Raw genomic sequence first — 12,671 nt, 5'->3', positions numbered from 1 at the left:
AGGGAGGAGATTGGGGGGGAGGGAGGAGATTGGGGGGGAGGGAGGAGATACAGGGGTTGGGAGGAAATGGGGAGATGTTAGTCAGAAGAGACAAAGCCTCAGATTGGAGGAAAATGTTTTGAGATCTATTGCAGAGCAGGGTAACTAGTCAATAAAAATGTTACCTACATTTCAAAATAACCAAGACTAAATTCCAAATGTCTCCATAAAAAATGAGAGGTAAGCAAGGTGACAGATATGTTAATCAGTTTGATAAACATTCCATGTTGTATGCATATATCAAAACACCACACTCTACCCCATAAATGTATATAACTTGTCAGTTAAAATAGTGTTTAAAGTCAAGTCACGGTGTCTTTAGAACTCAAAGGCTTGGCCTCAGGGGAAGGCCTCTGTCCTTCACCTGTGAAATCACTTGTGGTTTCCCTAGAATTCTATCCCATGACCACTGGTTTGCACAGTAAAGGTTTCTAATGCCCTGTTAAGGTCTGTGCATTCTCCACAGCTTTGGCCTCAGGGGAGGGTCTCTGTCCTTCACCTGTGAAACCACTTGTGGTTTCCCTAGAATTCTATCCCATGACCACTGGATTGCACAGTAAAGATTTCTAAATGCCTTGTTAAGGTCTATGCATTCTCCACAGCTTTCTGCATAGCCTGAGGCATCTGTAGGCAAAGTCACCTCAGGGTTATATTGGCATAGAGTGGGGCAAGGCGGGAGTGTCAGCCCTTTCTTCTGAGAGGTGTTTTCGTGCTCATGGTGCTTGGTGACAAAACCGCAGCCACAGAGGGCCCCTCCCCTATGTCCTGGAGGTGAGTGAGGGACAGGCAGGGGCTCTTTCCTGTGCCTGCGACCTCATCACCTGCACAGGTTACAGTCACTGATACCTAAGTTCCCAGGGACCTCCGAGTGTGAAAAGTCCTGGCCTCCTGAGATGTCCCCACGCTGTTCTCCTGCTGTGCTCCATGCCCTCTGACCACAGAGTCCCCGCGAGATGCCCCTCGTCCCCATGCGGACCTGCCCTATCTACAGTGAACCTGCAGCCTCTACTCAGGTGCAAGGGGCTCTCAGCCGAGGGGGACTGTCGGTCCTCCTGTGGGGGAGGAAAGCTCCTCTTTCTCCATCATCACTGCCACACCTTCCCAGCCACGTGGCCTTGGAAAGATTTCTGGTCTGTTCAAAATGGACGGTTTATGTCTTTACCACCATTCAAAGGTACTGTACTTCATTATTTCAAAGCATCTTAAACATGTGTTACACTGAAACGTTTCATGGCTGAAATGAACGCCACCTTGGTATTTGGAGCTATGCCTAGGATTTCAGATAATAGGATGGCATTTCTGCCAACCTGAGGGCAGCACTGGAACCTGCTCAGGAAAACCAACCCCTCACAAACACAAATCATTTTTCTCTGCAAACCAGCCTGGATTGGAGGACACCAGGCTGTAACACTTAACATGGACAAATACAAATTGTTCAAGTGAAGAAAAGAATAAATTGTTACGAATAACAATGATAAATGTTTTGTGTCTGGTTATTGAACCATCACCATATGCTGATGCCTACAGGTTCCCGCAAATCATCATTTCACTGTTGCTTAGAGACCTCAGACCATGTCCAGAGAGCCCCTAACCACTGACATGAACATCAGCTGAAGGGGAGCCTCGTCAACTCCTCACTAGATCCCAGGACTGGGTTAACTACAGTACTGAGGCTGTTATGTAAGCATGACTGGAGTCCTCCAGTCCTTCCACTTTTCTCACGTGTCATGAAGACCACGGGAACCAGGGGGATGAGAAAGCACCTCACGGGAAGTCTGACCTGTCTGATGCACATGTGGAGTGCTGGCTGCAAATCTGGGGGAAACTGGCTGCAAATCTGGGGGCAGGGGACCTGGCATTCTCCCATGGCAGCTACCACAGACTCCCCTGCCTCTGCCAGACACGCGCATACTCGGGAGGCCAAGCATGAACTTCCTGGCTTTATACGTAGGAAATGAAAAGAGCAATCATCTTTCCTGTTTCCAAAAGGAACCCCGTTCCCATTCCAAGGGGCAGTTTGAAATGCAACCGTATAACTGGCATAGACTCTGAAGAGATACCCATGTGTGTTCTAAGAGGTGGTAGACAGTTTTCTTAAATATTGAGTCAACAAACTTTAATGTTGGAATAGCCACAAAGACAGCTGGAAGTTTCTTTGGGAACTCTTAGCCTGGGCTACCTATGATTGTTGCCTTTTAGAGTTAGAAGAGTCATCCACACAGTGCACGCATTAAAGATGTGCTAAAGGGGCCAGGTGCAGTGGCTCACGCCTGTAATTCCCACCCTGTGGGAAGCCGAGGCAGGCAGATCACCTGAGGTCAGGAGTTCGAGAGCAGCCTGACCAACACAACAAAATCTCGTCTCTACTAAAAATAAGAAAATTAGCTGGGTGTGGTGGCACACGCCTGTAATCCCAGCTACTCAGGAGGCTGAGGTAGGAGAATCGCTTGAAGCCGGGAGGCAGAGGTTGCAGTGAACTGAAATCACGCCACTGCATTCCAGCCTGGGAGACAGAGCAACTCCATCTCCAAAAAAAAAAAAAAAAAAAAAAGTGCTACAAGGAGCTGATGGTTTAAGGGCAGTGTGCATGGGCACATCACAGGTTTACGCAGCATAAGCCAAAACTAAAATTCTAAGCCCCTCAGCCAACTGAAGAGACCCCTTCCCTCAGCCAAGGACATTCCAAAGTTAACCTGAAAAACCAGTTCAGCTGTGATGGGAAGGAGGGTCAGAAGCGCCTCCTTACACCCTCATCCTCTGGTTAAATTCAGGCACAGCTGACCAGCAACGGCATTAAAAGACAGAACTCCAGACCGACAAAGCTGACGCTCTGTAGCAATAAAATACCAACATGACAAACAGCAGGCCCTGAAAGAAATCAAAGTATTTTACCTCAAAATATATTTGACATAGTTGGGAATAGCCTATAAAGCTCTTTCTTGTGGGGAAAATCTACATTCTGTAGAGAATCTCCTTCCCTTTCCAGGGCCTTTTCCTGATCCAGGGAGAATTAACTAAGACTCTGGCACCTTTTTAAGTCTGATAAGAACCATTTACATCTCTTCTCTCTGAAGCCTGCTGCCTGGAGGCTTCCTCCACATAATGAAAACCTTGGTCTCTACAACCCCGAACCCTAAGACACTGGCTTCTATTGATTCCAGGGCTTTAGATAAACTCTTTCAACCAACTGCCAATCAGGAAATCTTAGAATCCACCTGTGACCTAGAAGGCCCCCAACTGCTGCCTCAAGCTGTCGGGCCTTCCTAGACCAAATGAACATACGTCTTATGTGTATTGCTTAATGTCTCATGTCTCCTGAAAATGTGTGAACCCAAAAGCTGCAGCCAGACCACCCTGGGCACACGGTCGCAGGACCTCCTGAGGCTGGGTCTTGGCCATGTCCTTAACCTTGGCAAAATAAAATTCTAAATTGAAACCTGTTTCAAATACTTTTTGATTGACAATGCACATTAATTTCTTTACATCAGACTAAACAATAATTACAATAGCAAGTTTAGCAGTTTATTTTCCTTATAGAATAAGACCTGACAAATCACAGGTCAACCTTGGACTGGATGTCAAAACACCTGAACAAAAGCAGCATCCACCACCCTTCAAAAAATAATAAATTTCAAAAAACTATCATTTACCCCAATTCTAGTGCACATGACACCAAGAACAAGATTCTGAAACACCCTTGCTTTACTGACCAAGAGGCTGCTGCTCCGTGTTTAACGCCAAAGCAAGCTGTGCTCCACCCTCCGGGACACCCATCCCAGGCTGCAGGGCCCACCAGCGACCACGCCCCCTATTGAGGTAACTGAAGGAAATCCAAGGTCCCAGAAACAGCGAGGAGACCCTCACCCAGCTGGGAGACAGCCACCATGAAAGCCATCTCACTCAGCAAGAGACCGAGCAAAGGGCGCGTTCCTTACCTTCCTCGTGAGCGGCACCTCGATGGGCACGGGGACCACCTCGGCCAGCAAGCAACCGTAGAAAGCTGCCATGAAGGCGGCCGGATCGTTGTTGGGGAACACCAGTGCCACCTGTGGGACAGGCCAGAGCAGGTCAGCGTTAACGTGGGGTCCTGGCTTCCTAAGACTCCATGGAAGAGCTTGGTTCTAGGTGAGGGCATGCTTCAGTGAGAACCAGATCCCATGTAAAATGCATTTCAGTAAGCCGTGTTTTAATAAGCATCACGCACCTGGCCTTGAATTCATGTAGAAGACAAACGTGTGAACAGTCGTCTGTCATACCATCACCAGAGTACGACTGCCTTTAATTTTTGCATATTACCTTCCATACCCACACATTTCACATAGATGAAGTCATATCCTACTGTTTCTCACTAAGCTTTGTAAGTACTTCCTTGTATTTCTACACAGTCTTCATGACTGTCATGGGACAGTTGTGCAGTTTGTTAGGCCATGCGCAGGACTCGGCTCAGATCCCATGTCAGTGTTTAGCTCTGGAATCTCAGGCACAACTGTGGCCTCTCCAAGCCTTAGTATTCTCTGAAAAGTGAGCATGATAGAGCCTATGTCTTAATGTGATCGTGAAGGTCTAAAGAGAGAATGTACATGGAGACCTCAGTGGGATGCCTGACCCACGGCGTGAGCTCATGGACGCTGACTATGAGTAAAGGCCAAATTACTGGCACTAGGGCTGGTAGCAGCATCAGTCCCGATGCCACACGCGCGCACTTGTTGTGGGCCCTGCCCCTCCCTGCAGCAGTCTTCCCTGTGTAGCTGCCTGGATGTGGCACCGATCCATCCTGCCAGATCAACCGCTTAGGAACTAAGTTCCTACGAGAATTGTCAGAGTTCTAAAACTGTGGTTAATGTAAATTATCAAGTAATATTGGTACCTAATAGATTTTTTTTTTTTTTTTAAAAACAAGTTCACTCTATTACAAAGGCTGGAGTGCAGTGGCACAACCATAGCTCACTGCAGCCTTGAACTCGTGAGCTCCAGCGATCCTCCTGCCTTACGGGTGGGCACTACTATACCCAGTCAATTTTTAAAGAATATTTTAGATGGGGTCTCACTATGTTGTCCAGGCTGGCCTTACACTCAACTAAGTTTTAAAAAATATGTTTAAGATGGGGTCTCGTTATGTTGCCTAGGCTGGCCTCAAACTCCTGGCCTCAAGCGATTCTCCTGCCTTGGATCCCCCAAACTGTTTGGGTTACAGATGTGAGCCACTGTGCCTGGCCAATGTGTTTTCTCAATACGTTTTCCGACGGTCCTTTCTTGACGAGGAACAATTTTCCTTCGATGATAGAGTTTTAATAGACAGCCCTATTTCTGGATTCCCACTATGCCCTGCGAACTCTGCTTCTATTTTGACACAGGTTACTCGTGTGTGGGGCAGCATTAGTGTTCCTCTTACGGACAGTGTTTTCATCAGCACATGAATCCTATGATTTTCCTATGATTTAGCACACGTGCATCGTTTTTGCATTACCTCATTCTGGATTTTTTTTTTGAGACAGTCTTGCTGTGTTGCCCAGGCTGGAGTACAGTAGTGCAATCTCGGCTCACTGCAACCTCTACTTCCCAGATCCAAGCGATTCTCCTGCCTCAGCCTTGCGAGCAGCTAGGACTACAGGCGTGCACCACCACACTCAGCCATTTTTTTTTTTTTGTATTTTTTGTAGATACAGGGTTTCACCATGTTGGCCAGGCTTGTCTCGATCTCTTGACCTAGTGATCCACCCACCTCAGCCTCCCAAAGTGCTGGGATTACAGGCATGAGCCTCCGCACCAGGCCTCATTCTTGAAGTTAAACAATTTATTAAAAATGTCCTAGCTGGAACTAACTTCATCACGAACAGTTTTGGACAAACATCCTAATCATGTGTGTATCTAAGTAAGCGGGCTGACATGAAAGCATCCCGATGGTCACTGAGAGGGGAGCAGGCCATGCTGGAAAGGTTGGAATGCAGGATCATTGGCCGACACAAAATTAAGTTGTAGATTCTATGAATATATGAATATTTCCTTTCTGTATGCCATTTCTACAGTCCACTACAATCTGCTAAGAGAGATTAGAAAGGGAATAAAATTTGTACGTCTATGCAGATAAGCTACAACCAATTATTTCTTCAAACTGAGGTTTACAGTCATGAGTGTCACGTGATGGACTGAGCTGATGGCATGTTTTTCAGATCTTGATACGGTAAACAAACAGTATTCAGTTAAATGTTTGTCAGATTTTCACATTACTACTGCTGTACAACTACTTCCCCTAAGGCGGACCAAAAAACACCAGGAAACCTTCGAAAATTCAGATGTTAAAGTTCCATCCAAAACTGATGATTGCACCTATTCATAAAGAACATGTTCAATTCTGACTTGTTAATCTTCCCAGAATGCCAGCTCTGGAGGCAGAGTCTTCACCAGGGGCAGACAGCTGAGACGGAGAGGATACGTGTCATCCCCACGGCCAGACTGCAATCAGCCCTCTCCCAAGAAGCACCTCGCGTCTGGCTCCTCTCCCAGCTCCTGGTGTCTCTGCTCAAAGGAAGTTCTTCTTTATCAGGGGTTTAAAATTCTCACTAGAGTTAATGCTGAAAATTCCGTATTATAGACCACTGCAGAGTTGTACTGAAATGTGATGAAATGGGGTGTAACAAAGTTAATAAAAGCAGAATATAAAATTGTACATTATTGTACGCACGTGACAAGTAATGCATAGAAAAGGGGAAAATACTTAAAGGCTCTTTTAGCATCAAAACTGAAATTTTTTTTTGCAATTTAAGGAAGAGAACATTCTGTACTTACATCATTCCTTCAATATTTGAATCAGTCACAAATCCTGTTTTATTGCTATCTCTATAGTGATTCCAATGCAATACTTTACAAATACAAAGATGCTCGATTTTTGTAAACCCACATGGCTTCCCTCCATTCAATCCTCTGTGTATTTCTTTGACACCTCACTGTACCTAATTATTCACAGAGCAGGCGCCAGCCAGTCAGGAGGCACATGTACAGGCTCTTCAGGGCAGCGAAGGCCTTTCTGGCCGAAGGATTCCCAGCTCCCCTCCAGGGATCCTCGCACAGCCGGCCCTGCTGTCCAGACGAACGGCTTCAGCACCTTCCACGCTACCTCTGGGCACCCGACCAAGAGCTACAGGCTCATCTTTTCTCCTCGAGAGCCCTTCTCAGATAATATTTTGTAAGAATAATTTTAAAAAAGTAGCACCTTCACCCCTGACCCAACCAAGCTAAACCAATCCCTGCCTAAAATGAGCCTCTTTACATATTTCATCAAAACCGTGCTTCCTGTATCCCTACTGACATCTCAGGGGAACCCAGGAGTTTATCTTGTAATTATCATATGGAAACTTCAAGTATCTGGAGGCCATACCATGAAAGAATTGTTAAAACTATTAAGACTATGGACTGACATCTCAGGGGAACCCAGGAGTTTATTTTGTAATTATCATATGGAAACTTCAAGTATCTGGAGGCCATACCATGAAAGAATTGTTAAAACTATTAAGACTATGAACCGGCCGGGCGCGGTGGCTCAAGCCTGTAATCCCAGCACTTTGGGAGGCCAAGACGGGTGGATCATGAGTTCAGGAGATCGAGACCATCCTGGCTAACACGGTGAAACCCCGTCTCTACTAAAATACAAAAAAAATTAGCCGGGCGAGGTGGCGGGCGCCTGTACTCCCAGCTACTCGGGAGGCTGAGGCAGGAGAATGGCGTGAACCCGGGAGGCGGGGCTTGCAGTGAGCTGAGATCCGGCCACTGCACTCCAGCCTGGGCAACAGAGCTAGACTCCGTCTCAAAAAAAAAAAAAAAAAAAAAAAGACTATGAACCACATTACAGATAATGGAGATATTCCATTACAATTACCATTTCATTATGTGGTAACACACAATTTACAACTCTAACAATTTTTACATGTAGAATTCAGTAGCATGAAGCACAATCACACTGTTGTACAAGCACCACCACCAGCCATCTCTAGAACTTTCTCACCTTCCCAAACAGAAACTCTGTTGCTATTTAACACGAACTTTGCATTCCTCTCCCCCAGTCCCTGGCACCTCATCTTTCTACTTTTGGTTCTCTAGAGTTTGACTACTCTACGGATGTCACGAAACCACTCTTGTGAAAATGGTAACTGAGGAAATTATGACAGTGGAAGGGATCAGACCTAACCAACTCCATCTTGCTTCCAATCTTTAAGCTGTCCTTGTTCATTCCTGGTGTAGGCCAAACTAACCTTGGGAAGGAATTCAGCTCACAGTTCAACTCTGAAACAAAACTGATAATAGCCCTTTCCCAAAATGACCCCCTTCTTGCTTGGGGACCAGTCTGCCTTTGCAGGACTAACAAATTAGCTGCAAGATTAGAAATTACCGGTTAGGGGTCATACAGCCTCTGGTTCCAACAGTCTGAACCTCCCCAAATTGCCCCTGGGGATAACATCACTATCATAAAACCTAAGATCAGTGCTGGAGGTATTCTGCAGACCTTGCACTGGATGGAACCGCTGACACCACCCAGACAGGTCATCTGGCTCAGCCAGTTCTGGGAACCCACCCAGGAACAGAAGACAGCAGGAAAAACTCACTTTGATCCCCGTTTGAGTCCACCTCCAACCCGACCAATCAGCACTCCCCACTTCCCAAGCCCCCACCCGCCAAGTTATCCTTAAAACCTCTGAACGATCCTGGAACACTTGGGGAGATTTGAGTAATAACAGAACTCCAGTCTCCCGCACAGCCAGCTCTGCGTGAATCACTCTTTCCATCGCAATTACCGTCGAGATAAATTGGCTCTGGCTAGGCAGCCGGCAAGGTGAACCTGTTGGGCAGTTATGCTCATAGGAGTGGAATCACATAGTACCTGTTTTATGTCTGGCTTATTTGACTAGACATAGTATCTTCAAGGTTCATCCATGTGTTATGTGCCAGAACTTCCTCCCTTCTGACGGGAAATCCACACCTAGTCCTTAGATTTGGGGCTGCTTCCACCGTTTGGTTTTGTGAATCGGCTGCTATGAGCCTGAGTGTACTCAACTCTCTCCTAGACTCTGTTTTCAATCCTTCTGGGTACACACCCCAAAGCAGAATTGCTGGATTACACGGTAATTCCATGTTTAATTTTTTGAGGGACTGCCATGTTTTTCGGAGAGGCTGCACCATTTTACATCCTCACCAGCAGTGCGCGAGGGTTCCAATTTCCCCACGTCCTTGCCAACACGTGCCCTTTTCGGTGGTTTGGTCATTGCCATGCTTCTCGGTGTAAAGCAGCGTTTCACTGAGCTTTTGGTTTGCTTTTCCCCATCAGAGATGCTGAGCATCTCCTCATGTGTGTATCGGCCACTGCCAAATCTTTGGAGAAACGTCTACTCAAGTCTGGCCCATTTAAACATTTTTGTTGTTGTTGCTTCTTTTGGTGGTGGTGGGTTGTAGGAATTCTTTAAATATTCTAGATATTAATCTGTTGGCAAATAATTTGCAAACATTTTCTCCCATTCTGTAGGCGGCCTTTTCACTTCTCTCGATAGTTCTTCTTGATGTACAAAAAATTTTAATGTCAAATCCAGCAACGTGAGGTATCTTCCCTATATTTTCTTCTAAGGCATTTTCTTTACGTTTTCTTCTAGGTTGTGGTTTTAGCTCTTACATTTAGGCATTTGATCCATTTTGAATGAATTTTTTGCATATGAATTTTTGCACGTTAGGTAAACATCCAACTTCATTCTCTTGCAAGTGGATATCCAGTTTTCCCAGCTGTGTGTTGGAAAGGCTGTCCTTTCCCCATTGAATATCTTGGCACCCTGCTGGAAATCACTTGTCCATATACACGAGGGTTTATCTCCGGGCTCTTTATTCTGTTCCATTGGTGTATACGTCTGTCTCTAAGCCAGTACACTATTGTGATTATTATAAGCTTTGTAGTAAATTTCATAATCAGGAAATATGACATCTACAGTTTACTTTTAAAAGAGGCCAAATGTGTTCAATAAAAAAATGGGAAAGAATCCCAGTCCATGGTCTCCTGGACCTGCTGCAATCTGTTGAACACGCCCCACAGCAGACTCATGCCTTTATAGTATTGCTTAAGTAATCAAAGCTCATGCTTCTGTTGGTTTATGGAGCTCTAAATGATGTCTTTATGTAATTCACTTGGAGTCCTTTAGGTAGGATAACCTAACCTTTGGGGCACGTAAAGCACATAGGTAAAAAGCTGTACATATAAATGCAACAAAACCAGGTTCTATACCCAGCTCCACATCTAAACTGGGGCATAAGGCATGGACAAGACCATTACCTGCTCAGGATGTAACATTAGAATGGAGATACCATTAATAGTATGTGTCCTGTGTAACTTACCAGGTAGCAGTTAAGAAGGAAAACTTGCTTTCCAGTGGAAAGCGGAGGTGGCGCTGAACTCTGCAATGTTTAAACAGTGGGCATCTTTTCCACACAGGACTGTGTGTTCTGTAGATTCAACAATTTAAGGTGCACTTACCCTATCTCCAGGCCGCACCATGGGTTCCTGCTTTGTGCCTAATTTGTGCAGAATGCTGTAAGCGACCTTCATACTTCTCGTCCACAGCTTGCCTATGAATACAAATCACAGACAAATGTGCATGTTAAGCCACACAGAGAGCACTGCTTCCGCAAACCGAAGTCCAGGGCATGAGTCCACTCTGCTTCCTGTATCTTGACTTCCTGTATCTTGAACTGGGGGCAGCTGAGCAAAGGGGGAACTGGTAGGAGAGAATGGAAAATGAGTGAAAGTAGAACAGGGATTCTAAAAACAGCTTCAGGAGAGAGAATGAAAAAAAAAAGTGAAAACCAAGTGTTGGCCTGTCTTCTGATCTGTGATGTGGGGGCCAGCGGTGGGGGGAGCTGACAGTGCACACACCGTCACAGGGCTGGGATCTGCCCAGCTGAAATGACACTGCCAGGGAGCAGGAGGGCCCCAAGAACCTTCTCCCTGCAGATCAAAGCTCCAACTCATCCTGAGTCCCTGGAGTCAAGAGGAGTAAAAGCAATGACTCCAACTGCAACAGTCAGAGCTGCCCGGACGCTGGAACAAGGCCGGCACAAAACAAATCCCCTCTGAGTGCACAAGGTGCCTGTAGCAAAGCCCCAGAAAACACCAATGGTCAGCACAGAAACCGTGGGGAAGGTTCTAGGGAGGAGAGTCCTGTGGGGCCACCGCAACAACGTCACTGCCACAAAGTCACGCCCGGTGACACGTCCCTCATCCACAGTCGGTCCCACGGGACTGAGGAACACAGCAGAAAACCACCTCAAGAGGCTCCAAACTCAAGTCCTGTGTTTCTCACCTTCAAACTTTCCTAACCTCAGGGTTTTAGGGTTTTTAATGATGAATCCTTGGATTCAGATAAAGATAATGGTAAATATAACAGTCTGAGATCAAATAACAATGCCTTTAAAGCCTAAAATGAGTTCTTAAATTACACAATGGCCTTTTACAAGCTAGTCTCAGAGGCTTCAGCTGCGAGAGCTTCTCGTAGTCAAGGTGTTAAAAGACACGATAATGCTTTAATACTGTAATAAAGGTAACAGCAATCTTAACTATTTTGTTTCAGTGCAATCACTGTTTTAATCTTTTCCCTATTTTAAATGTAAACGCTAAATCAGATTTCGTTGTTTACAACACAGTGCAAATTTAAAAACCCTGAATTTGTTTATTTCCTATGGGAATGAGGACTCCTCGGGTATTATTATTTGTTTACCACAGTATTTATCCCTTGCTAATGAGAACATGAAGAGAATGATTTTTTTGTTGTTCTAGTTCCTAGGACATGTCCTGGTCATAGTATGGGTTCAGCAACTGTTTCTTCATTTTACTAATGTCACAGGCAAGCTGTAATGAAATACAGAGTTACAGTGTGCATTCTAGCATATTCTTGAGCACTTTTGCTAGACACACTTTTATTCATGTACCCTCCTCCCGTCTTCCTTAGCTCCTCATCCTCAACACCATAGGTAGTCTTCAAGACTGGCAGCTTTACAGTCATCTGCAATTCTATTTGGGGATTTTATTTTCCTGAAAACGATCACTGGCTCATTAGATGTAACTTGGAGTATTTCTTCCCCAACAAAAACTATTATTCTGTGGCTTCGGATTTCTTTAATGTGAATAAGATTAGGGAACTATTATAGTTGGGTAAACAATAACAATTCATTGCAATTGAGAGAAAAACAATGTGTTGCAACTGAATAAATCAATTACACTCGATTAGCACCATTCTAGTTTGTGAAAATTTCAACTTCATTCTCAGCTAAGAGTCTTGACATCCTAAGTTCACACAGAAGCTAGTTAACAATAGAGAGTTTGATAAAACACATGCAAACTTTTGGCAAAATTCTTGAAATATATTTGGTATACTTCTCAAACAGAAAAGGCAAGAAGTTAAGCTGCTGATATAAAGATACAGCAGTTCTTAACTGATTCATAAAGGAGATGTGTGTGAGGTCAGCACTGTTGTATTAGATATTAATTGTAATTTCACTTGGTTTGGACTGAGGAACAGGCAACTGTACAGTGTAACTGGTGAGGGGAGAAGTAGTGGGTGGCGATGGGCTGAACCGGAGCAAGCCCGGGAAGGAGGCGGGAACTT

At 45.2% G+C, this 12,671-nt stretch overlaps 1 protein-coding gene across 1 annotated transcript in view; it reads right to left on the bottom strand.

Moving 5' to 3' along the window:
• The window catches only part of LOC105490816 (disco interacting protein 2 homolog C), a 378,821-nt gene that overhangs the window by 114,712 nt on the left and 251,438 nt on the right, over nt 1–12,671 (bottom strand). The window contains 2 exon segments of the mRNA XM_011756731.3: nt 3,975–4,085; nt 10,544–10,635. Coding sequence (XP_011755033.2) covers nt 3,975–4,085; nt 10,544–10,635 — 203 coding nt within the window.

This window comes from Macaca nemestrina, chromosome 9, assembly GCF_043159975.1.
Source record: "Macaca nemestrina isolate mMacNem1 chromosome 9, mMacNem.hap1, whole genome shotgun sequence".
NCBI lineage: Eukaryota > Metazoa > Chordata > Mammalia > Primates > Cercopithecidae > Macaca > Macaca nemestrina.
Note: the sequence above shows the minus strand (reverse complement) of the source record. Positions and strands in the feature narration are given on the sequence as shown.